The sequence below is a fragment of the Triplophysa rosa genome, linkage group LG9 (genome assembly GCF_024868665.1).
Source record: "Triplophysa rosa linkage group LG9, Trosa_1v2, whole genome shotgun sequence".
NCBI classification, from domain to species: Eukaryota; Metazoa; Chordata; class Actinopteri; order Cypriniformes; family Nemacheilidae; genus Triplophysa; species Triplophysa rosa.
In genome coordinates, this window is record NC_079898.1 from 4,067,011 (window position 1) to 4,092,384 (window position 25,374).

At 46.8% G+C, this 25,374-nt stretch overlaps 1 protein-coding gene across 3 annotated transcripts in view; it reads right to left on the bottom strand.

Moving 5' to 3' along the window:
* The window catches only part of hmgcll1 (3-hydroxymethyl-3-methylglutaryl-CoA lyase-like 1), a 99,692-nt gene that overhangs the window by 35,379 nt on the left and 38,939 nt on the right, over positions 1-25,374 (bottom strand). For 2 of the 3 annotated variants that reach the window (XR_008963529.1, XM_057341816.1), the window contains exons 6-7: positions 23,863-23,926; positions 23,297-23,485 (exon numbers count right to left, since the gene is read on the bottom strand). Coding sequence is in view for 2 of the 3 variants with exons in the window: in XM_057341816.1 (XP_057197799.1) it covers positions 23,297-23,485; positions 23,863-23,926 (253 nt within the window). In the remaining variant the exon portion in view is untranslated. Of the gene's footprint in view, positions 1-5,012; positions 5,351-23,296; positions 23,486-23,862; positions 23,927-25,374 lie in introns of those variants that run through there. The other variant, XM_057341817.1, reaches the window with a different exon arrangement.

The window sequence follows — 25,374 nt, forward strand, 5'->3', positions numbered from 1 at the left end:
GGGGGAAGCGTACTTCCGCTTGTCCCGCGGCCAGCTGTGCGCAAGGGCATCCGTGCCAAAGGTTGCCTCGGACAGGGAGTACCAAAGCGGACAATGGGTGGAGTCCGGGGAGGCAACAGGACCACCTGTGCCTGGCCAAACTGCCCCAAATGAGCCGGCTGCGCGGGGAGGGAGTCGCCACTCTCCGCGAGGCGTCAACTGACGAGAGAGCGCATCGGCTGTCTGGTTCAGGACGCCTGGGATGTGTGTGGCTCGCAGGGAGCTGATCACCTGCTGACTCCAGAGGAGGAGGCGTCGGGCGAGTCATGTTAGCTGCTGTGAGTGAAAGAATATGCCACAGCAGCTGTGCTGTCCGACCGGACCAGCACGTGCTTCCCTGCACGAGAGGTAGTAGCCTCCTCAATGCAAGTAGCACAACCAACAACTCTAGGCAGTTGAAATGCCAACGCAGGCGGGGGCCCGTCCACCGCCCCGACACTGCTTGCCCGTTGCACACGGCACCCCAACCTTGCAGGGAGGCATCCCAAAGGGGACCCCTGTCCGCAAGAAGGTCATGGAGACCAGGGGGTTAGGGTGTGTCGGCAGAAAAGCGTGTGACCATACGCCTGCTGCCGGTGTGCCACGCTCTCCAAGGAACTTGACTCTGCAGCCAGTGTTGGAGCGGTCGTATGTGCATCGACCCGAGGGGGACCACCCCTGCCGAGGATGCCATGTATCCCAGGAGCCTCTTGTTACAGGGGGACCGCTGACTGTCTGATCCTCAGGCAGTTCAACACTGACCGGGCGCGCTAGTCAGTCGCGCTGCCTCTGGGAGGCCGCGAGGGTGCGGGCTTCCTCGTCGCGGGTCTCGCGCCCCCCCCGGGGGGTGAGCGGGGCCGCTCGTGAGGACAGAGTCGAGTTCCATACCGAGAAAGAGGATGCTCTGCACCGGGGAGAGCTTGCTCTTTTCTCAGTTGACCTGTAGCCCCACCGATCTAGGTGCCGGAGCACCAGGTCCCTGTGTGTACACAACAGATCTCGAGAGTGTGCCAAAACTTGAGCCAGTCGTCGAGATAGTTAGTACCCGCACACCCCCTTCCCTACGGGGAAGGAGGGCGGCTTCCACGACCTTTGTAAAGACTCGTGGAGACAGGGACAGACCGAAGGGGAGGACCCTGTACTGATATGCCCGTCCCTCGAATGCGAACCGTCGGAACGGCCGATGTCGAGGGAGGATCGAGACATGAAGTACGTGTCCTTCAGGTTGACTGCATGAATCGGTCCTGACACCTGACGGACGTCAGGATGCGCTTCTGCGTGATCAACCTGAAAGGCAGCTATAGTGTAGGTGCCTGTTCAGAACACACAGACCCAAGATAGGGCGCAACCCCCCGCCTTTCTTGGGGACAATGAAGTACAGGCTGTAAAACCCGTTGAACATCTCGGCTGGTGAGACGGGCTCGATCACTCACTTCACCAGAATGGTGGCGACCTCGGCCCGAAGTATGGGAACATCCCAGCCTCTGACTGAGGTATATCGGATGCTGAACTTGGCGGGCGTGAGGCGACTGGATCGCGTAGCCGAGACGGATCGTCTTCCCTAGCCAGTCTGACAGCCTGGGAAGCCAGACAGGCTCCCAGAATGAGACGGGGACTAAGGTACGATCTTTTTCATCGTCGCCCCGGGGGGTGGTTCGATGGCTAGCAGTACGGATTCCTTGCCGGGGGAGGTCCCCCGGGGAGGAGATCGGCTCTGCTGTTTTTTCTGCCTGGCGACTGCGCAGCTCAACGCACTGTCTGACTGAGAGTGCTGAGGGCTGGTGTTTATACTCGACGGAGGGGGCCAGCAGATGGAGAGACGGGGCAGGATCCGTCCCTATCCGACTTCCCCGCGATGTGGCTGGGGTCGGGCCCAATGGTAGCCTCGATCCCCCTGAGGTCTTCCCATGACAGCCGCTTCGCCGTGACTGCTGATGGGGCGATGGTCTCCTCTTCGCTGTCTCCTCCAGGGAGGCCGCCCCGGAGCTGGAGGGTGTCGAAGAGGACCAGGGCTGCTGGGAAGCAGACAGTGCACGGGACTCGACGGCCGAGGCGGCCGAGTTGCGGCACGGAGGACTGCTTCTTACTGTCGAGAACCCTCCGGGGGAGGCCGCGTGCGGGTCTCGCGCCCCCCCCCGACGGGCGGGGGGTGAGCGGGGCCGCTGCGGCTCTACAGTAACACCAACTAGCCCCCCCTTGCGAGACGTGTGCGTCGAGAAAGCGGACATTCTCAGCGTTACTCATCTGCGCAAGGATCGGCCAGAGGAGTTTCTCATGGACCACAAGTGTGGACATCGTCCGACCCAGGGCCCGCGTTGTCACCTTGGTCGCCCGTAGAGCGAGGTCGGTGGCGGCGCAGAGTTCCTGCATAAGCGCTGTGTCGGTCTTACCTTCGTGGAGCTCTCTCAACGCCCTGGCCTGGCAGGAGCCATAGCGTGGAGAGAGGAGGCAGCTTGGTCTGCCGCAATGTAAGCTCTCGACACCAGAGATGCCGAGACACCACATGCCTTGGACGGGAGTTTAGGTCGAGCCCCCCCACAGGTGGCCGCCGCCTACGGACACGAGCACCGTGCGGCATACTCCACCTGGGGGACAACAACGTATCCTCCAGCTGTCTCAACCTCGAGGGAAGAGAGGGTGACTGAACTTTGTTTGACGTGAAACGTGCCGGAAAGGGGCGTTCCAGGTCTTACCAAGTCCCTCATGCACTTCCGGTAAACACGGCACTGGGGGCGAGCGCCGGGAAAGGCAGTGCGGGCACTGCAACCCAACACTCACAGCGGCCCGGGAAAGCATGGCTGACATTTCGACGTCCGCTTCTTCCTGGGCTCGACCCCCCGAGGGAGGGAGCCCGTGGAATCGTCGGAGTCGGATGGCAGTACGTCACCCCCCGATGCTGCAAGAGACATCTCATCATCACGCATCGTGTCCGAATACGTGATTGAGGAATAAGACGGCGGACCGTCTCCTGGGGAACGGTCAGACGAGCGAGACGAGGTGCGAACGGTCCGTGAGCCAGTGGCTGGCGGATTATCGCTCACAGTAATCCTCATATCACCCTTGCTGCTTGCCGTAGCGGACGGCAGGGCCGTAGTCCTGCCGCCACGGAACGGGGAGCAAACGAGGTGGTGGCTGTGTCCCGTTGGAACACAGCCACCTGTGATGCAACGTCTGAATCGTCATCACCCGCAGTGCGGGCAGGACGTATCCACAATGTCTGCCCCAGCGTACTGGAAGCAGGCATTGTGTCCGTCCCCCTCCTCGATGAGTGTGTTGCACCCATGAGAACAGCGGGACAAGCCACGCTGGAGAAATTTGCTCTTTTAGAAAAGGAAATTTGCTCGAACACCTCGGGAACTGCCGAGACGCCCAGGGGAGAGTCACTGCAGGAAGGGACCGTCCGCTGTCCACGTCGTAGATTCCAGCAGAAAGAATGATCACCAAGATCGTAGAGAAGCTCATCAGATGCGTAGGCTCTGAAGAACAAAAGGTGAATGAATGAGCACAGGGATCCGGGGAGGAGCCCGGCATGCAAATTTCATTCGCCAATTTTCATTGGCTTTTTCTAAATACTCAGAAGATGATAGGTTCTCAAGACAAACCCCATTCTGTCGGTTCGACACAACGTCGAGAGACCGACAGAAAGGGAACAAGTTCTGGCGTTGCCCATCATTAAAACTGTCAATGTTGAGTGATTACAGCACAAATCTGCCTACTCCGGACAGTCTGGGTATATAGTGTTCTACTCATGACAGGACTGTAGTTCAGATCATTTGGTTACAAAACCCCAATAAACAGCCAGACCACCTATTTGAGTAACTGTCTGAGGTCATTATTTTTTTTGTTTTAAATCTTCCCTGAGAAAAGACATAGAAAGAACATATAACATCTTTATCGTGAACAAAAGCCGAGGTGACTCTTAGCTAACAGGGTTACTGAAATTAATTTCTGACTCAGCTGGTGGTGGAGACTACTGGCAACCTCTAATGAAAATCCATGATAAAATCTTTCATTTCCACTGAGTTTTGCTAGGGGGGTCCATGACAAAGGACAAATGGCAAGCAGTTATTACTTTCTGTGCTCATGGGGTGCCTATGAATCAGCTCAGTGCAGGTTCACATCCAGGAACCTGGGTCATTTCTATTTTCATTGTTGTCAAGGATGTTAAACAACATTCATGTTTAAAACTGTCCACTGCTGCCTACATTGCACCCGATATATCCCAAACTTCCTATTGATTGAGTGCAAGTTTAAAATGTTGTCTTTGTTTGTATCTAAAATAACCCCTTTTAGCTATGATGAATGCATTGACAAATAAAAGTTATATTTTAACCTTTTCATTTCTGAATTCTACATTCAGTAGCCTATTTGGCTTTTTCCACGCACCTTGTTGGTTTAGTGACGTTGCATGAGAATTATTCTGTCTTTGTGATTATAACGCCTACATACAGTAATTGCCAACATTAGCAATCCTATGTTGGAACATGGTGAAACAAGCTGAAACGTCCATATATTATTCACCAGTAATAGTTTGTTAAGTACATAAAATTGTTATAATAACTGGCCTGGTCTATCTTTGTTGGTTGTAGAGGGGGATTAAGCACTTGGTCACCAAGGGTGGAAAATTGACAAAATCAGCTTAAATGACAAAGGAAGACCAGCAAACCACCTTAGTCTGGTCTTTGCTGTTCTTGATCCCTATTTCTTTGTCATAGACAAAACTGGTCTGTGAATGGGGATTATTATTGGGAATTATATCCCTGACCACCCTTTTCATCTGCTTTATATGCAAAAACAAATTATATGCAACCAGCGCAGTTGTTCACTGTTCACATGTAACACTGCCACAATAAATGCAACAACCACACATTATTTTAGTCCTTGAAAATTATGTCTATAATGACATCGTACATAATATAATTGGATATCTATTTACCTACTTATTTATTCTTGAAAATGCTAGTAAATATTATCACAAGACTCAAATTGCTTTAGAAATATTTATTAACATTAATTAATTCATTCATTTATTCAATACACTGTCAGTATTTTTCCTAATTAAAAAAAAATGTAACTGAAAAATTTGCAATTTCTTAAACAATAAAATTGGACATACAATTACAGATTTGTACTAGACATACACATACAAACCTACATCTGGACAGGCTTACAAACCTAAACACCACAGAAGTTCAAAGTCTTTTCAGTAGACTAAACTGAACTGCACTGACGATGAAATCTTGCAGATCTTGCAGATGAAGTTTAAAGGAGTCATCAGATGAAAATCCAAAATTTTCTGTGTTTAAGAGCTATAATCGGGTCCCCGGTGCACCTAGCAACACAGAAAACGTGAAAAATAAAATCCCAGTAAGTTTGTTTTGATGAGCCTTTCCCTGCAAACATGTGAGAAATCGAGCTGTTTATATTTCGCTCCTGTTGTGACGTAAAAGCAGGATCTTATTTTAATATTACCGCCCCTTAATCTACACAATTCCACCCACGGCACTGTTTGTTTTGCTAATGAACAGGGGCGAACACTGCGGTTAGTTTCATTTTAAATGTCTCAAATCATTCGTCCTTAGGCTGAAAAATCTGTCACAGCATACTAGTTATACTAGTTATGCTCTCATGTTGTGTGTGTAACGTTATAACTTGTCAACGACAAGCGCTAAAATACACGTAATTCCGCTGAGATCTGCAGGTGCGCATTCTGTGGATTTTAGGCAAGCATACACGCACAACGTGAGCGCATTATTAGCGCTGTTTGCTGTTACAGATTTTTTAGTCTCCGGACGAATGATTTGAGATGTTTAAAACGAAACTAACCGCGGAGGAGTTCAGGAAACATAATTTAGCTAAACCTTTGCCATGGCAGTACTACACATGTGTTGTGTTGACACGCCGGACGGAAGGGGGTTGGGGTGCGCTGTAACTCATTATCATTTAAAGAGACATGCACCAAAACGGGTTGCTGTGAGCATAGCTGTTTTTGACAAGGCAAAAAGGGTTTTGTTTACACAGCCGTTGAGTGTTTTTAAGCAAAATATGTGCCAGACATTTCATGAAGACCCTAATATATCATACCAACTTGTTGAAAGTGCTCATCCTATGAGTCCTTTAAAGAGTGATTTGAACAAGTTTCAGATAATACAGGTTGATCATGTACATCACACAGAGAATCAGGGCACAAACTTCTTAAGCTTAAGTCAAACACTCAAACAAGCTTAAGTCAAACAATTTAAAACTTAAATCCCTCAAAAGAAATGCCAGTGTCAACAGATGGTTCATGAGGTTCTTACATCTCCTTCTGAGTAGCGAACTCCACCATGGTAAGTTGCAGGCAGAGTCGGCGCCAGGGTGCACAAAGTGAGGGGGCTGCTGTTTAGTGGGGGGCGCCAGGGTTTAGGGGTTTAGAATGGGCTGGTGTCCCGAAATTTCATCCTACCCTTCAGATTATCCTACCAGGCATGCGCACATCAATGTTACATAATTTTCTTGCGCTATAAAATCATCCTACTTGTTTATTTTATACTGCTACGGAAATCTGATTGTGTATTTTCGTTGTTAAATAATTCTAGGCCTACATATTTATTTAGTACTGGTAGTACAATTATAGGGTATTGCGCTGTAAATTAATCATACATGTTTCTTTTATGCTGGTAGGATAATCTGACAGGGTATTTTGCATTGTAAAATCATCCTACCTGTTTATTTTGTCGATGTGGTTTACATTATTGCCTAAATTTTGCCCTGTGGTTGGAAAAGCTGACAGGTTGGACAATTCGAGGTTGAGACGCGGCACATAGGCTGAGGTCTCGCTCTGTTCTGTTTCAGTGTGCGGCTGTTCTGGTGTTAAGAAGCGGCACTCCACCATGCCCCAGATTTCTTCTCAAGTTTTACCAATTTACACTTTTATCAGAGATAATCGCGGAAAACTTGATCTATATGCAATGTGGTAGGCTAACCAAATCACACTTGTAAAAGCACATAACGAGTGCGCGAAGAAATCCATGTCCGCACACGTCAGCCGTGCACTGCCTTTCATTGAGAGCCAGACATTTTTAACTATAACACAATAAAAAATGTCTTGGTTACGGATGTAACCTCGGTTCCCTGATGGAGGGAATGAGACGTTGTGTCGAACCGACAGAATGGGGTTTGTCTTGAGAACCTATCATCTTCTGAGTATTTAGAAAAGGCCAATGAAAATTGGCGAATGAAATTTGCATGCCGGGCTCCTCCCCGGATGTCCGGGTATAAGAGGGAAGCCGGCATGCTCATTCATTCACCTTTGGTCTGAGGAGCCTAAGCATCCTCCCCCGACCGCTGGGGTGGGCGGCCAGTGTTGTGGCATGAGGGACACAACGTCTCGTTCCCTCCATCAGGGAACCGAGGTTACATCCGTAACCAAGACGTTCCCTTTCTGTCGGTCTCTCGACGTTGTGTCGAACCGACAGAATGGGGTTCCTATGGAAAACGCCACAGCACTGAGCCGCGTCACAATCTCTGCGGAGCGACGTTGACTGGCCTGGGCGAGTCAGACGAACACGCTAACGCGAAATTATGACCTTCCAGTGGAGAGGAAGGGGGACCCAGAGCTTTCCACAAAAAGTTGGGAAGCCCCCTAACGCCGGCCGTCACGGGCGGAGGCCTGATTCTCTAAATGGCGAGAAGCCGCCCGGCACCGTACGGGCCACTGGGTAAGCATTATTCCCCCTGGGGGAAAAACGCTGCAGAGGCCACTACCTACCGTAGGGAGGAATTAGTGGAGACACCACATGGTCTCACCATCAGGGGAGAACTCATGGGAGGAATGTGCGGACTGCAGGAGTTAACCGCAAGGTGGGAGTCCACCTGGGGAGGTCATGGGTTGCCAAGGTGGGAACCATTCATGAGGATACATCAGACGGAACAGCCCACGGAGGGGGGGTTACCACGTCTGGAGCACTAGGTCCGGTTAGAGCTATGTGGGAGATAACTCAACTGTTCCCCGGCCTAAGGGGGCAGGGCTGCTCTGCCCAGCCTGTCCCCTGGAAGGGTGCTTAGTGATGGATGGAATGCCTGTTCTTTACCCGAGGGGAAAGAAGTGAGGCGGGATCGCCACTGCTCCCCCCGGAGGGGGAAGGGCTTCCGCAGGCGTATGCCCTACCGGCTGCCGGTCCCACACCTTGCCAGGATGCGGGCTGACACCGGTTCCGCGCGTAGGTATTAGAACCTCACGGAGTTGTTAGGCATAGCCCAACCCGCAGCTCCGCAGATGTCTGCCAGAGAGGCGCCCTGAGCCAGCCACGAGGGGTGTGCCTCACCCCCAATGGGTAGGAAAAAAGATCGGTATGCCCTAACGAGGGCATCCACGATCCAGTGCGCCAGCCTCTGTTTGGAGACAGCCCTCCTGCTGACCTCCGAAACAGACAAAGAGCTGCTCAGAGCTTCTGGGCTCTGCGTGCGGTCCAAGCAGAGGCGCCGTGCGCGTACTGGACAAGCACGGATAGGTTGGGTCTTCCTCCCCGGAGGGGAGCGCCTGCAGGTTCACCACCTGGTCTCTCGGGAGAGTGGTGGGAACCTTGGGCACGTAGCCGGGGCGGGGTCTCAAGATAACGTGATAATCCCGGCCCCGAGTTCTAGGCAATCTGCGGACACGGAGAGTGCTTGTAGATCCCCTACCCTCTTGGAGGTGAGTGCAATGCTGAACACCATCTTTATCAAGACTGAGAAAGAGCGGTAACCCCGAAAGGCTCGAAGGGAGCGGGGCCTCATGAGGCCCGCCACCTAGTTCGCAAGAGGTTATGGAGCGCGGAAAGGTGGTCACCCTCTCGCGCCCCTTAGGAACCTAATGACCAGGCCGTGCTGTCCCAGAGGCTACCCAGCACTTGGGTCATGATGATCGGCCGTAGCGGCTACATACATTCCCAGTGTGGAGGGGGAGAGGTTACTCCCCCGCTCTCTTGAGGACGGGACAGCTCGTACCCGACCGAGCAACTCCGCGGGTCTTCTCACCGAGAAGAGCACCAGGACGAGAAGAGGCGCCACCTATGGGCGTATAGCCGCCCAGTGGCCAAAGCCCTAGCCCTAGGTCACTCAGGATCTCCTCGTCCCGTCCAGACATGGAGACCAGGTTTTGCCTGGGATGCCGTAACGTGCCCCTTCCCCTGGGGAAGCTGTCCGCCAGGGGGAGCGGCCAGGGGGGAGTTGATGTCAGAGCCTCAGCTCCGAGAACCAAGTCCTGGTTAGGCCGAAGGGGCGTAACTAGTAACACTTGATGCTCCTCTTCCCTGGCCTTGCACAGGCCCTGTGCAATGAGGCTCACTGGGGGGAAGCGTACTTCCGCTTGTCCCGCGGCCAGCTGTGCGCAAGGGCATCCGTGCTGAGGGTCCTCGGACAGGGAGTACCCAAGCGGACCATGGGAGGAGTTCGGGGAGGCAACAGGACCACCTGTGCCTGGCCAAACTGCCCCCAAATGAGCCGGCTGCGCGGGGAGGGAGTCGCCACTCTCTGCAAGGTGTCAACTGATGAGAGAGCACATCGGCTGTCTGGTTCAGGACGCCTGGGATGTGTGTGGCTCGCAGGGAGCTGATCACCTGCTGACTCCATAGGAGGAGGCGTCGGGCGAGTCATGTTAGCTGCTGTGAGTGAAGAATACGCCACAGCAGCTTTGCTGTCCAACCGGACCAGCACGTGCTTCCCTGCACGAGAGGAAGTCCCTCAATGCAAGTAGCACAACCCACAACTCTAGGCAGTTGAATGCCAACGCAGGCGGGGGCCCGTCCACCGCCCCGACACTGCTTGCCCATTGCACACGGCACCCCTTAGGGTGTGTCGGCAGAAATGCGTGTGACCAACGCCTGCTGCCGGTGTGCCACGCTCTCCAAGGAACTTGACTCTGCCGCCAGACCCGAGGGGGGGCCACCCCCGCCGAGGATGCCATGAATCCCAGGAGCCTCCTGTTACAGGGGGACCGCTGACTGTCTGATCTCAGGCAGTTCAACACTGACCGGGCGCGCTAGTCCTCGCGCCCCCCCCTGGGGGTGAGCGGGGCCACCCGTGAGGACAGAGTCGAGTTCCATACCGAGAAAGAGGATGCTCTGCACCGGGGAGAGCTTGCTCTTATCTCAGTTGACCTGTGGCCCCACCGATCTAGGTGCCGGAGCACCAGGTCCCTGTGTGTACACCACAGATCTCGAGAGTGTGCCCAAACTTGAGCCAGTCGTCGAGATAGTTAGTACCCGTACACCTTCTTCCCAACGGGGAAGGAGGGCGGCTTCCACGACCTTCGTAAAGACTCGTGGAGACAGGGACAGACCGAAGGGGAGGACCCTGTACTGATATGCCCGTCCCTCGAACGCGAACCGTCGGAACGGCCGAAGTCGAGGGAGGATCGAGACATGAAAGTACGCGTCCTTCAGGTCGATTGCCATGAACCAGTCCTGACGCCTGACGGACGCCAGGATGCGCTTCTGCGTGACCATCCTGAAAGGCAGCTAGTGTAGGTGCCTGTTCAGAACACACAGACCCAAGATAGGGCGCAACCCTCCGCCTTTCTTAGGGACAATGAAGTACGGGCTGTAAAACCCGCTGAACACCTCGGCCGGTGGGACGGGCTCGATCGCTCCCTTCACCAGAAGGGAGGCGACCTCCGCCCGAAGTACGGGGGCATCCCTGCCTCTGCCTGAGGTAAAAGGACGTCCCGGAACTTGGGCGGACGTGTAGCGACTGAATCGCGTAGCCGAGACGGATCGTCTTCCTCAGCCAGCCTGACAGTCTGGGAAGCTGAGACCAGGCTCCCAGAACTGTGACAGGGGGACTAGAGGTTTGATCTGCTTCATCGCCCCCGCGGAGGGTGGTTCGATGGCTAGCAGTACGGATTCCTTGCCGGGGGAGGCCCCCCGGGGAGGAGATCGGCTCTGCCATATTTCCTGCCTGGCGACTGCGCAGCTCAACGCACTGTCTGACTGAGAGTGCTGAGGGCTGGTGTTTATACTCGACATTGCGCTTTGCCATGACGCAACGTCGAGTTTGCCGTTCACCGTCGTGCAGAGGGTGAGAGCGGCTGTGGTAACCCAGAGAGAGAGGAAACTCCCCTTTTTGAGAGTAAGTGGGCGCTAGCCCCCCGGAGGGGCCCAGCAGATGGAGGGACGGGGCAGGAACCGTCCCTAACCGACCTACCAGCGCTGTGGCTGGGGTCAGGCCCAATGGTAGCCTCGATCCCCCTGAGGTGATCCCATGACAGCCGCTGCCCGCGGCTGCTGATGGGGCGATGGTCTCCTCTTCGCTGTCTCCTCCAGGTCACTGGAGGGCGTTGAAGAGGACCAGGGCTGCTGGGAAGCAGACAGTGCCGAGGCGGCCGAGTTGCGGCACGGAGGACTGCTTTTTACTGTCGAGAACCCTCCACAGTAACACCAACCAGCCCCCCCTTGCGAGACGGGTACGTCGAGAAAGCGGACCTTCTCAGCGTTACTCATCTGCGCAAGTAACGGCCAGAGGAGTTCCTCATGGACCACAAGTCTGGACATCGTCCGACCGAGGGCCCCCGTGGTCACCTTGGTCGCCCGTAGAGCGAGGTCGGTGATGGCGCGGAGTTCCTGCATAAGCGCTGGGTCGGTCTTACCCTCGTGGAGCTCTCTCAACGCCCTGGCCTGGCAGGAGCCATAGCGTGGAGAGAGGAGGCAGCCTGGTCTGCCGCAATGTAAGCTCTTGACACCAGAGATGCCGAGACACCACATGCTTTGGACGGGAGTCTAGGTCGAGCCCCCCCTACAGGCACGAGTGCACCGCGGCGGCAACTCCACCTGGGGACACCGACGTATCCTCCAGCTGTCTCAACCTCGAGGGAAGAGAGGGTGACAGAACCTTGTTTGACGTGAAACGTGCCGGAAGGGGCGTTCCAGGTCTTGCAAGGTTCCTCATGCACTTCCGGTAAACACGGCACCGGGGGCGAGCGCGGCTTGGAGCCGCGCTCAAACCCGAGGCGCCATGTAGCCAGCCGCGAACGGCGGGAGAGGCAGTGCGGGCACTGCAACCCAACATTCACGGCGGCCCGGGAAAGCATGGCCGACATCTCGACATCCGCTTTTTCCTGGGCTCGACCCCCCGAGGGAGGGAGCCCGAAGAATCGTCGGAGTCGGATGGCAGTACGTCACCCCCCGATGCTGCAAGAGACCTCTCATCATCACGCATCGTGTCCGAATACGTGATTGAGGAATAAGACGGCGGACCGTCTTTTTGGGGAACGGTCAGACGAGCGAAACGAGGTGTGAACGGTCCGTGAGCCGTGGCTGGCAGATTATCGCTCAAAGTAATCCTCATCTCACCCTCGCTGCTTGCCATAGCGGACGGCAGGGCCGTAGTCCTGCCGCCACGGAACGGGGAGCAAACGAGGTGGTGGCTGAATCCCGTGGGAACACAGCCACCTGTGACGCAACGTCTGAATCGTCACCGCCCGCAGTGCGGTGAGCTACCCCCTCAGCCCCTAAAATCAGCTGCTGCATGGTGGATCTTTGTTTTTATGCCGTGGGGAGTTTTCTGGAGGTGTTTTGGGATGAATATGGGCTGAGAAAGACCTGTGTGTGGCGGTACGTTCACTCAGTGACAAACATCCTGCTCCGTCATGCCACCGATTACATACGTATGCCTTTCGCCAGGCACGACGTGATGGAGGCACATCAAGGCTTCCATGTCATTGCGGGTGTCCCGTGAGTGATTGTCATTCTGGATGGGACACTTATCCCTATACACAAATGAGTGATTTGCGCCAATAATGTGAATCAATACAGATCGTGGAGAACATTAACACATGATGGCAAACTATGAGAATACAAATGACCTTTTCAAAAACAAGTGAAGCCAAACAGCCAGTTAATGTAGCTGGTTAATGCAGAAAATGTAGTATGGCCTTGAGGGTGCGGGATCGGACACTTGCAAAATTATAAATACATACAGACGCACATATTTCTTTCTTTATTTATACTATTTCAGTGCGCCCTGATAAATGCAATTTATACTATTTCTAAAGTGTTTCTTTATAATAAACATTGTTTTCTCAATACTTTACCAACTCTATAACGCAAGGTAGAGCGAACAACCGATTCCCGAGGCATCGATATCAACCTATTCAGCACCACCGCCATGGACAGCACCTGCTAACGTCGCACTTAAGAAGGTTTACCTTAAGTAACCTCAAAAGGTATAGTTTGGGGAACAAGCCTAGTAAAGGTATAACTTGGGTTAAGGTGTACCTTTAGAGTCTTCGTAGCATGCTAAGGCTTTGTAGCTGCGTATCGGGAAACGCAGCCCAGATCTGTTCCTGCATGTGTCACTTATAAGAATGACTTTAGTCTGGTTTTCACAGACACTGTCAGTGATTCCTAATGTTGGAACTCAAAATGAACATTTACAATTTAACATATGATCCACAGCCTCAACAAATGGGGAACACGCCTAGAAAAGGTATAACTTGAGTTAAGGTGTACCTTTAGAGCAGTGGTCACCAACCCTGCTCCTGGAGATCGACCGTCCTGCAGACTGCAGCTCCAACCCTGCTTCAGCACACCTCTCTGTAATTATCAAGCAAACCTAAACACCTTGATTAGAAAGTTCAGGTGTGTTTGATTGGGGTTGGAGCTGAAATCTTCAGGACGGTCGATCTCCAGGAGCAGGGTTGGTGACCACTGCTTTAGAGTCTTCGTAGCATGCTAAGAGACAACGTTATCGGGAAATGCAGCCCAGATCGTTCATGTCAGAACATGAAGCTACCATTCTATGCCTTGAATGCGCTCTGGACCATTTGTTGAGGCTGTGGATCATATGTAATGTTGTAAATGTTCATTTTGAGTTCCAACATTAGGAATCTCTGACCGTGTCTGTGAAAACCAGACTAAAGTAATTCTTATAAGTTACTGTTATAACCTTGATATCTTCAATATTAATAGGGCTGTCACTTCAATATTAATAGGGCTGTCGCTATTATGAAATTTGGCTGATGATTAATTGTCTATTAAATAATCGCAATTATGGCGATTAATTGTCTGTTTAAAGGCTTTGACAGTATAACTACTAATAACAATTCATTTATTCAATGCAGAAAATATATACTTTAAAAATGTGAAAAGTTTGTAAATAACTAATCTTATTTACTTGTAATGGAGTCGACATAGATGCAGTGTTAGAATCCATATACAGACATTTAATGAAGGGTAATCTTAATACAATCCAGTAAGCAGATCCATGGTCAATAAACAGGCAGTAAACCAGTAACAAAGGGTCAGTCCAATCAGGCAAACAAAGCAGTAGCAGTAATCCAATAATTGTAAATCCAATAGCAAGCACAATGGTCATAACAGGTAATCAAAGTAGTATAAACGCTTGTTAAGGCAGAAAGGGTATAACTGGCAATACTTTGCAACATGTGGCAGGCATGGTTTGTTTAAATATGGCCGACACAGGAAGTGAGGGCGTGGCATGAAAGTCCACTCTACAATTCCGGAGATGGCTCCATCTGGTGGGTGGCTGGTTGACTAGCAGCCCTAGTCATTACATTACTGTAGAGCAGTGGTCACCAACCCTGTTCCTGGAGATCGACCGTCCTGCAGACTGCAGCTCCAACCCTGCTTCAGCACACCTGTCTGTAATTATCAAGCAAACCTGAACACCTCGATTAGATAGTTCAGGTGTGTTTGATTGGGGTTGGAGCTGAAATCTTCAGGACAGTCGATCTCCAGGAGCAGGGTTGGTGACCACTGCTGTAGAGTGACCTTAACAGAGAAGACTCGAGTCTTGAGCACTAAAATATGAAGGTCTTGCTGTGTACATGCAGCAAGTCTGGAAACTAAACAAATCAACAACAACAACAACAAAAATTACAAAGCTAATACAACTCAAATGATGGACAAATGTCATTTGAATGTAACAGTGAGTGCAGATCAATCACAGTCTATGTAAAATGCAGCAGATACTGCAGATTTCACAATAACTGTGGTTATCTGAAATAATTGCGATGAGACGATTATTTAATAATTGTGACAGCCCTATTAACAGAGTAAGAAGGATTAAAATTATATTGAAAATAATAACTGAAGTCAAATTGTGATGCTCTTAATTTCATAATTAGACAATGAGACGTTTGCCTGGATTTCACAGACAGGGTTACATATAGTGTTTTAACAAATATAAAATTAACCATTGCTATAGAAATCATTTACCATGTATCGCAAAGTGTTCTCGTTAAACAGCATTACAAAGCTTTAGGTCATCAGGAGAGAAAAACAGTAAATTGCGGTATTTATAAGTAGTCCAAATCAAGTAATTAGATTTCTACCACAAAATATCATGATTGTGGAAACCGTTAACATACAGTTTTGAAACATATTTTTTATTCAACTAAAATCCTAACATTGTTTCCTGGACATTGCAAAACACCTCAAGCTAGACAAATGAAGCTAACGTTAAACACAACGTTAAAGATAACATTAGAGACTTTAATCATCGTTTTGGGCAAACAAATAGATTAATAAATTGCAGCTGTGTCAAAATGCTGAAATCCTCTCAGCCTTAAAAGGATCCTTGGGTTTTTTTTTTTTTTTTGTTTTATTTTTTTATTATTGTTTTTTTTTTTTTATTTTTTAATTAAAAAAACTGTGTAACTGTCACAGTATTCATAAACTTTGAAAAAACATTTTTTTGCGTCAGAATCCGTGATGTCAAATGGTTGCGACCTAAACCTGTTCTCTTTCGCAAGAGCGAAGCACACACGTTTTCCATATATGACACTTAAAACATAAGATCGGATATACAAACACACAGGGACAGTAGGTGGCGGTATGTCCTCTTGACACAAGCCAGCCATAAAAGAAGAACGCGTTCTGTATTAGACGTCTGTTCAAGGTGAGCATGCATTAAATCATAGCTTTAAACTACCGCCTTTGAGACATTTAAGACTATTTAAGACATCAGCATCCACCATAATCGTACACTTTATACATTAAGAGAATATACTGATAAACACATTAATAATGCTTGCGGTTTGGTTATTTATTCTGTATTAGAGCACACGTGAATATTAGCCCCCGTCAGCTAATGACCGAGGGAGACAAGACAATAACGTTAGGCTACTGATGTTGATAAATCAACATCAAAAAGTCAAAATCTGGATAAAATGCATTGTATAATGGCTAAAACATCGTGCATATGATAAATTCGAAATGATTTTGGTTATTAATATGCATGTTTGTGTTGTTTCTGACAAACAATATTAAAATGTAGGAAAATACACCAAATAGCGTCTTTATTTTCTTTCTTTCTTCTTTTAGCATTAAATAAAAGGAGGAGCGACAACAGTAAAGAACGTGAGAGAACCAGACCTGGACTTTACGTTATGTTTTATTATGTGTGACCGGCAGTCGACCGTGAGGGAGCTGCCGGCATTTTACTTTCGTTTTGCTGTTTGTTTATTTTATTAAAGTTTTGTTGTTCAACGTTCGCCGGTTCCCTCCTCCTTCTTCCTTGCTGTGAACATTGTTACACAACACACACACACACACTATATATATATATATATATATACAGGTGCTGGTCATATAATTAGAATATCATCAAAAAGTTGATTTATTTCACTAATTCCATTCAAAAAGTGAAACTTGTATATTATATTCATTCATTACACACAGACTGATATATTTCAAATGTTTATTTCTTTTAATTTGATGATTATAACTGACAACTAATGAAAATCCCAAATTCAGTATCTCAGAAAATTAGAATATTACTTAAGACCAATACAAAGAAAGGATTTTTAGAAATCTTGGCCAACTGAAAAGTATGAACATGAAAAGTATGAGCATGTACAGCACTCAATACTTAGTTGGGGCTCCTTTTGCCTGAATTACTGCAGCAATGCGGCGTGGCATGGAGTCGATCAGTCTGTGGCACTGCTCAGGTGTTATGAGAGCCCAGGTTGCTCTGATAGTGGCCTTCAGCTCTTCTGCATTGTTGGGTCTGGCATATCGCATCTTCCTCTTCACAATACCCCATAGATTTTCTATGGGGTTAAGGTCAGGCGAGTTTGCTGGCCAATTAAGAACAGGGATACCATGGTCCTTAAACCAGGTACTGGTAGCTTTGGCACTGTGTGCAGGTGCCAAGTCCTGTTGGAAAATGAAATCTGCATCTCCATAAAGTTGGTCAGCAGCAGGAAGCATCAGAAGGTCTCGCCTGGGCTAAAGACAAAAAGGACTGGACTGCTGCTGAGTGGTCCAAAGTTATGTTCTCTGATGAAAGTAAATTTTGCATTTCCTTTGGAAATCAGGGTCCCAGAGTCTGGAGGAAGAGAGGAGAGGCACAGAATCCACGTTGCTTGAGGTCCAGTGTAAAGTTCCACAGTCAGTGATGGTTTGGGGTGCCATGTCATCTGCTGGTGTTGGTCCACTGTGTTTTCTGAGGTCCAAGGTCAACGCAGCCGTATACCAGGAAGTTTTAGAGCACTTCATGCTTCCTGCTGCTGACCAACTTTATGGAGATGCAGATTTCATTTTCCAACAGGACTTGGCACCTGCACACAGTGCCAAAGCTACCAGTACCTGGTTTAAGGACCATGGTATCCCTGTTCTTAATTGGCCAGCAAACTCGCCTGACCTTAACCCCATAGAAAATCTATGGGGTATTGTGAAGAGGAAGATGCGATATGCCAGACCCAACAATGCAGAAGAGCTGAAGGCCACTATCAGAGCAACCTGGGCTCTCATAACACCTGAGCAGTGCCACAGACTGATCGACTCCATGCCACGCCGCATTGCTGCAGTAATTCAGGCAAAAGGAGCCCCAACTAAGTATTGAGTGCTGTACATGCTCATACTTTTCATGTTCATACTTTTCAGTTGGCCAAGATTTCTAAAAATCCTTTCTTTGTATTGGTCTTAAGTAATATTCTAATTTTCTGAGATACTGAATTTGGGATTTTCATTAGTTGTCAGTTATAATCATCAAATTAAAAGAAATAAACATTTGAAATATATCAGTCTGTGTGTAATGAATGAATATAATATACAAGTTTCACTTTTTGAATGGAATTAGTGAAATAAATCAACTTTTTGATGATATTCTAATTATATGACCAGCACCTGTATATATATATATATATATATATATATATACACGTCAAGCCGCTGGTGGCGTGCCACCCACTTGGATCATGTGACACTGAACTTTGGTGTAATGATGTTGAAAATTCAGTTTACAATAAAGTACAGTTTACAATATATTCATATAATGAGAGAAATAAAAAAGTCTGAACCCTTTGAATGGTAGTGTAAATTATAGTTATGATTGCTTGTTCCTCCCACTTAAATGATACTATTGAATAGGTTCCATAGAGACTTTCCAGTTCTTCAAATTATGATGACAAATTTACTAAGGGACCTAGAAAAAACCTGATGGCATTAGAGTCCATTAAAGGAGCCAGAGCTTTTTCAGATTTAGTTAAGCATTCCCATAACACATCTTGTAACCTTGTTCTTCATAAATGAAATAGTCAAAAGTGAACATGATCATCTTTTGCTTAAAATAATATTATGAACAGCAGCAATGCTAATCTTTATCCTTTTGCTTTCCTGTTTCAATCTGTCAAGGTTTACACTTTTAAGATTACGGCAGCTCCAGATTGGATACAGCATTACTTGTGAAGACTTCAGATGATGCCAACACTCAGGGCAGTGCTCCGACACATGGTGTGGTTGTGCTCTGGGCGACCCGAGTTCGATTCCCAGCTCGTGGTACTTTCCCGACCCCACCCCCTTCTCTCTCCCACTTCGCTTCCTGTTCTCTCTCATACTATACTGTACAAATAAAGGCAAAAAACCTGCCAAATATTGTAATCACTACCTGATTACACTGCCTATAAAAGTGTAAGTTTGCTGATTGTCAATCCACTTTGTATTGTTACAATAATGGCCGTATATATAAATGGACAATGTTTACCCTTATTTTTTTAGTTACTTACTGAGATATTCCCATTTACCTTTCCACAAAAAAATTGCCAGATATGTGTTGAAAATCTGAAAACTTAACCTATAATAATATTGCCTGTTTAACTGAACATTACTTTAAACACATGCCTTGTATTGTCTTAGAGCTATTGTTATATGAACATCACTTTGTTGTTTCTCAGTGAGTCACAGCCACCTCTGGCTGATTAAAGGATATCTTTTTTTGATTGTAACATTGAAACATGCATTTTTAAGCTGCTTTGAAATGATATGCATTGTTAAGATCTATACCCTTACGACAGCTATCCTGGGTTTTACTATGGTAACACTATAACCATGTAATCATATTTTTTTCTTTTCTCAAATCAAGGTTTTAAAAATGGTTCTGATGCTTTTGAAACCATGGTGAAAGTCTGTATAGGTTTTCTATATGTTGTAGTAATGTCATAGTTATTGTGGTTTTGCTACAACAATCAATCATTGTAGTAGATTTTGTATGGTCTTACTGCAAATGCTCTAAAAAACATGGATAACTTCCATATGGGTACAAATACTGTATTTGTGTGTTGGTCTGATAAATGTAATGCATTTGTGTATTTAATCTGTTAAAATATTAAATTTGCAGTTATTGAACAGTGGTTTTTGTGTTCAATGACATTTTGGTTCGCGTGATTTAACGATTATAAACCGCGGACCGACCGTGGGCCGCCAGCAAACATTAATGATAAACCAGCGGCTTAGCAGTGGACCACCGGCTGAAATATGGCGGCTGCCGCCGGTGGACTGCTGGAAAAACGATGAGCAAAAAGCCAGTGGCCCGCAGGTGGTTCCCGCCGGTGCACCGCCAACTTTGCCACCGGTGGCCCGCCACTGGTCCGCCAGCCTTATGTTAGCCTTATGTTAGCTGGGGCACTTCCCTTTGTGTAATAAGTAAAGTGAAAGCGCGTTGTGGACTCGCCCAGAGGCGCAATTTCTACTAATGCGCTCTTTTTTTAAACAAAAAAATATTGTGCCATTGACTTTAGACTTTAGACCAGGTTTGAGTTGGTCTATGGCACTATCTATTTTCAGTTCCTCAAAATAGCAACGCGCCAACAATGCGCCTGAGCACACCTCTTTTTTAGACCAACACACCCATGGGCACACAAATGAGCGTAAATGCATTTGGTATTTAAACAACGCGGTGCAGGACGGGAAAATGAGAACTGCGTCAGGCGGAAACTAGCAAAAACATTTGCGCCTTGCGCCGGGTGTACAATAGGGCCCAAAGTCAAATTGACACAAATAGTTTTAGCAGTGCAAATAGTTTTAGCAGCCTGAAGCGTCTTCACACAGACAAAACTTACTCCAGAAATGCCAAGGGTTATTCAACCGCAATCATGAGATTTGGGTACGTCTTGTGCATTTTAATACCCTCGAATCTTAAAATACGCTCCTTTTGAACTAGAATATCCACTGATGTTCACACCACAGGGCATTTACTGTCGTATTGAACAAACCTCCGAAGGGATAACATACAAATTATTCAGAGCGGGGGGTTGCGAGGACACTGATTAAGAACCACTGGTTTTAGTAATCCAACAAACACACATGTTCACTTTTTACAGTGTAGTACAGTTACATTTCAAAAGAATAAAGCTATTTAAATCATCTTTAGCAAAGCATCCCATGCAAGAGTTTCAAAGTAGCTTTCCCTTGAGTTTATTATTCATTGGGACTAAGTGTACAATGCAAGTAACTTTGGAAAAAGTGTGTGTTTGTAAAAAAAAAAGAGGAACAGAGAAATGATGATGATTAAGTTCCCATATCTGTAAATTATTGGAAAGGAAATTTTGGACAATGATGGTTCTGGATTACTTCAGTGTTATGTGAATAACTTTGCAGTTGTACTCATATTGTGCGGTCTCTATGGTCTTTTTTATGGTTCTTACAACACCGCCCCATCATACCCCCCCTCCCCCCGCATGTCGCATTATTCTCAGGGGAAAACTTCATGGCCATTTTCATAGAGGACCGATCACAGTTAGGGTTTCAGCTGGAAAGAGATGGATAAACAGACAGACAGGGCTATAAAGGGATGGGAGCACAGGATGTAATATACTAGAGCACAGGGTTTTCCTTTTCCCCGGTCTCCCTCTGTTTAGTAGGGAGTGATGAAAGGATAATTTTCCCCTTGCCCTTTAAGCGCAGCATTGTCACAAGAGTTCAACGGCCCTAGCGACAGATGAGTTAAAGCCCCCGAGGGCCCCACTCTAGCCTCCATCTCATGGGTTTTGTCAAGGGCCAAGCCACTGTCATATGAAACAGACATCTAATAGGTAAGCCTTTGTGTCCACCCCTTCACATCTGCTGACCCGCCCAACCCCCAAAGAACATCGGCGCTCAACAAGCGAAGACAAACCGAGAGCAGCTAGCTGATAAAGCCATATTATTTCTGAACCGTGTCTGTGGAAATTTAAACCACAGGAAGGCACTGTTTCATAAGCATTCAGTATTTAACACATTTAAATACATTCAACAATGTTGTGTTGGTTTTTGTGCTGTGGGTAGTATTCTGTGTTGCTGTTTGTACTTGAAAGTACAGAAAATGTGTATTCACTATTACTCCAGGGGTTTTGGAGGGTGGTTCAGTAACTTTTGTAATGTTCCCTTGAGGGCTGTTGGTGCAGGTGAGGTATGAGGTGACAATTTGTGAACTACTGGTTTATGTTTCCATTTTTTAACCAGGGATGCACATAAGTGGTTATTGTGGTAAATAAGTTCAGACCACTCATTTGAGTCCTGACATTAAAATCTATTAATGAACACCATTCACCATTTTAGACTAAATGTAATACTGGATAAGATTTCCATTTGAACTGAATGCTGCTAAAACTAGTGATGTGTGGTTCGTAGAGATGGGTAGCGAAACGGGTCCCGGGGCTAAATTATGAAAGAGTATTGATATCTCCACCCGTATCGTTTCTGCTTTCGTTACAGGAGAAGCAAGCGGCACGCGCAACCTCTGTGAATGTCTATCTGTCCTAAATATTATTAGAAATTAGAATTAGTGTGTCCCAAATCATGGTATGTTGAAATGAGTATTCTCGAAGCACCCAAATGTTCTACTGTTTTCGGTGAAAATGGGAAGTACAGATCCCTGAACACACAAGCAGGCGATATTACCCACAACTCACTGTGAGAGGGTGGAGTTTAGAGAGGCTACACAGCATTAATAAAATTGAATACCAAATGATGCTTTACTGAATTGAATAAATTCTTTGCAAACATTCCAGTGTGTAATTTTGATGACATCTTAGTGGCATGTCAGCCACCGTAGTGCTTCGAAAGGGAGGGGTGAAGAGAGCCGTTGGTTGCAATTCGCAACCTCACCACTAGATGCCGCTAAATTTCATACCCTGGACCTTAAAATAGAAAATAATGATTAAAGAAATGCTAAAAAGCTAAAATGCAAGGAGTAGTTGTCAAGGCGAGTTTATTTCTATAGTGCTTTTCACAATTTTGCACTGTTGCAAAGCAACACTGTCACACGAAAATAAAATAGTTATATTATGATGCATGTGAATGCGATGTTCTTGTACTTGTATACTCCTGCTATGCACTCAAATGTATATGCTTTCCTATAACAAAATCAGTACACACATAAGTGAATTGTGACAGCACTTCTCATTCCCCTCCTGATCTCACTCCACAGGTTGTCTGTAGTCAGCTGTATCAGATGTAGGGCTCTGACACTGGCCTTCAGGACAGTCAATGAAATTTCACTCCTACAGGTGTGTGTTCCCTTTTACTTTCTAGCAGTTCTCTCGCAAATTTCTCTTAGAAACATTCCCTTATTGATAACCTCTTAATCTGTCATTTTTTAACCTTTTAAAAACATTTAACATTTAAAAGCAGCCCTCTCCTCTAGCATCAACTCCATTCCTACATGTAAATGTAGCATCGTGTAATGCGTTTATTGTTGGCTCTTGAGGGAAAATGTTTGTAAGTCACTTTAGATCTGTTAAATGAATAAATCTCAATGCCATCAGAAATTATTCTTTCACATTTACAAGTATTATAAGTCCACCCCTCACAGCTTTCACAGTTTCCAGTAAATCCTTAAACAATGCAAATAAATAGTAGCATAATTTTAGATTGACGGGTTAATGAGTCAATTAAGGTTTTAATTTTGGACACTTCCTGGTGGGTGGAGCCTTTTAGGTATTTCATCGCTGAGGTATTCAAGCAGATGTTAAGTTCTAATATTTCTAATATAACAATAAATTCTAACATTTGCTTTAATAAAATAACACCGTAGCCCTTACCTGCAAAGCAATGAGAATATTGGCCAGTGCTTGACCATAGGTGTCATGGCAGTGCACCGCCAGTGCGCTTACGGGCATCCCTGTCAACACATCACTCAGCATCTTGGCCATGGAGCCCGCCGTGCCTACGCCAATCGTGTCCCCCAAGGACACCTCATAACAGCCCAGCTCATACAACCGCTTCGCCACCTGGGCCGGAAGAGAGAAAAGTAATGAAAACACCATTGCCCGGGGAAACATAAACAAGATGAAGGTGTGCACACAGAGAGCTTATTCTGAGCATCAGACAGGCCGGCAGTGTTACAGCATCATGCAGGTTTTTGTGCAAACATCGTAATAAGGGCCTCCTGGGATTATGGAGGAAGAGCGCTACCAAAGATCACTTGGATCAATTATCGCAGATTACTTCTATGATACTTCAATGTTTTGTAATGTTCTCCTACTACAGCACACGCAGTTCCTAATTTAAGAATAATGCAATTTATTTTTAAAGATTTAAAATATATTGTTGGCAGGTTTAACATTGAACAAATCAAATATAGGATTGGACGGAACTCTTTCAATACCTTCGTGACTTGGGATGGTTTTACTTGTCCCTCATACGGGCAGCCAAGTGCACAGGAAACATACCTGGATGTAAGCAAAAAAAATCCAGTAGGTTGTAAAACATATAGTCATAAACTTACAAAAAGTGACAAAACTGTAACATACAGTAGGTGAAGTAATGCCAAGTGCTGCTGTTTTATCGCAACCACAAGTAGAACCGTGCAAAGCGGCCAGAAACCTGTTTATGGCAGATTACATCTATCACTGAATAAAAATAAATGTTCAGCAGCCAGCAAAACACATGGTCAATGTCAAACGGTTGTGACAAATAGGACCAATAGTGTTGACAGTGGAAATGAGAAATGGTGCTAGAGAGTGATATGCACGCTATGTGCTTTCCATATGTGAAGGAAACGTGTTCTGCTAAAAACAGAGTGCAAACAAGTGAAAAGTTGAAAATGTTTCTCTTGGGCCTGTGGTCGTCAGACGAAACTGCCGCTTGCTACCAGAATTTCCACAGAGTCTTTCTCTATTCTTGAAACAGCAGGCGTTAGTCACACTTGCCAGAATGAGTGCGTCAGACTGCTGGAGCTGTGTGGTGGCTGCTCTCTATCAGAGATTTCGTCAATGAAGGAACACTGCCTGAAAACTCTCGACACATCTGGACTTGTACTTGTAATGGATAGAAAGCACCACACTGCATACACATCTGGAACTTTAATTATTTACTCATTAAATCTGGAATTATTTCATCCTGCTTGGGTGTCCAATCTCAAAAACTTCAAAGGAAAAAAGGCCAAAAATATAAAAGTACCCAAATGAAAGAAAGTATTGATCTACTGGTTAAACTGATGATATCTGATATCTTGCTTAAATATTAATCCTTAAGACTACTCATACACCTAGAGTCTTGGGATGTAAGAAAGTCTAAAAAAAAACACATTACACTATTTAAAGTGACTTTCAGTATAGAGCAGGTAAAATACCAAGAGCAAGGGACGTACTCAACGGTATCAGTTCATTGGCTGACTAACCCTGATTCCTAGCCAATTTATGTCAGGTTGTCAAATGAAAGACTCCTACAGGACCTACAGCCATTTAGGGATTAGTCCAGATCTTTATCCAGTAGTGCCAGTGCACATAAAGCTAGCATTTTTTAAAGATTTTAAGATTATATTTGAATGGGGGAATCAGAGGCATTTGTTGCAGTGGCCACTCTCAGTGAAGACTCAACATCCCCTGTGACTCAACTCCCTCTTAAGATAATGGTTTGACCTTCCGACAACATCAAGCATGTTTGAGATTATGAAGCTGGGATGGACCCGTGTGGTTTTAACTCTTTCCCCACCACTGACAAGATGTTTCCACTGTTATACGGTAGGGGGTGCAGTTAACCATCTTCTGAAAGAGTACAAGATCTTCAGATATCAAAACAGCAAATAGTCTTCTCTATCAATATTCATTCTGAATGATTTCTTTAATAAATATTTGGCCTGTCAATTTAAAATTAGATTAATTATGATAAAAAATTG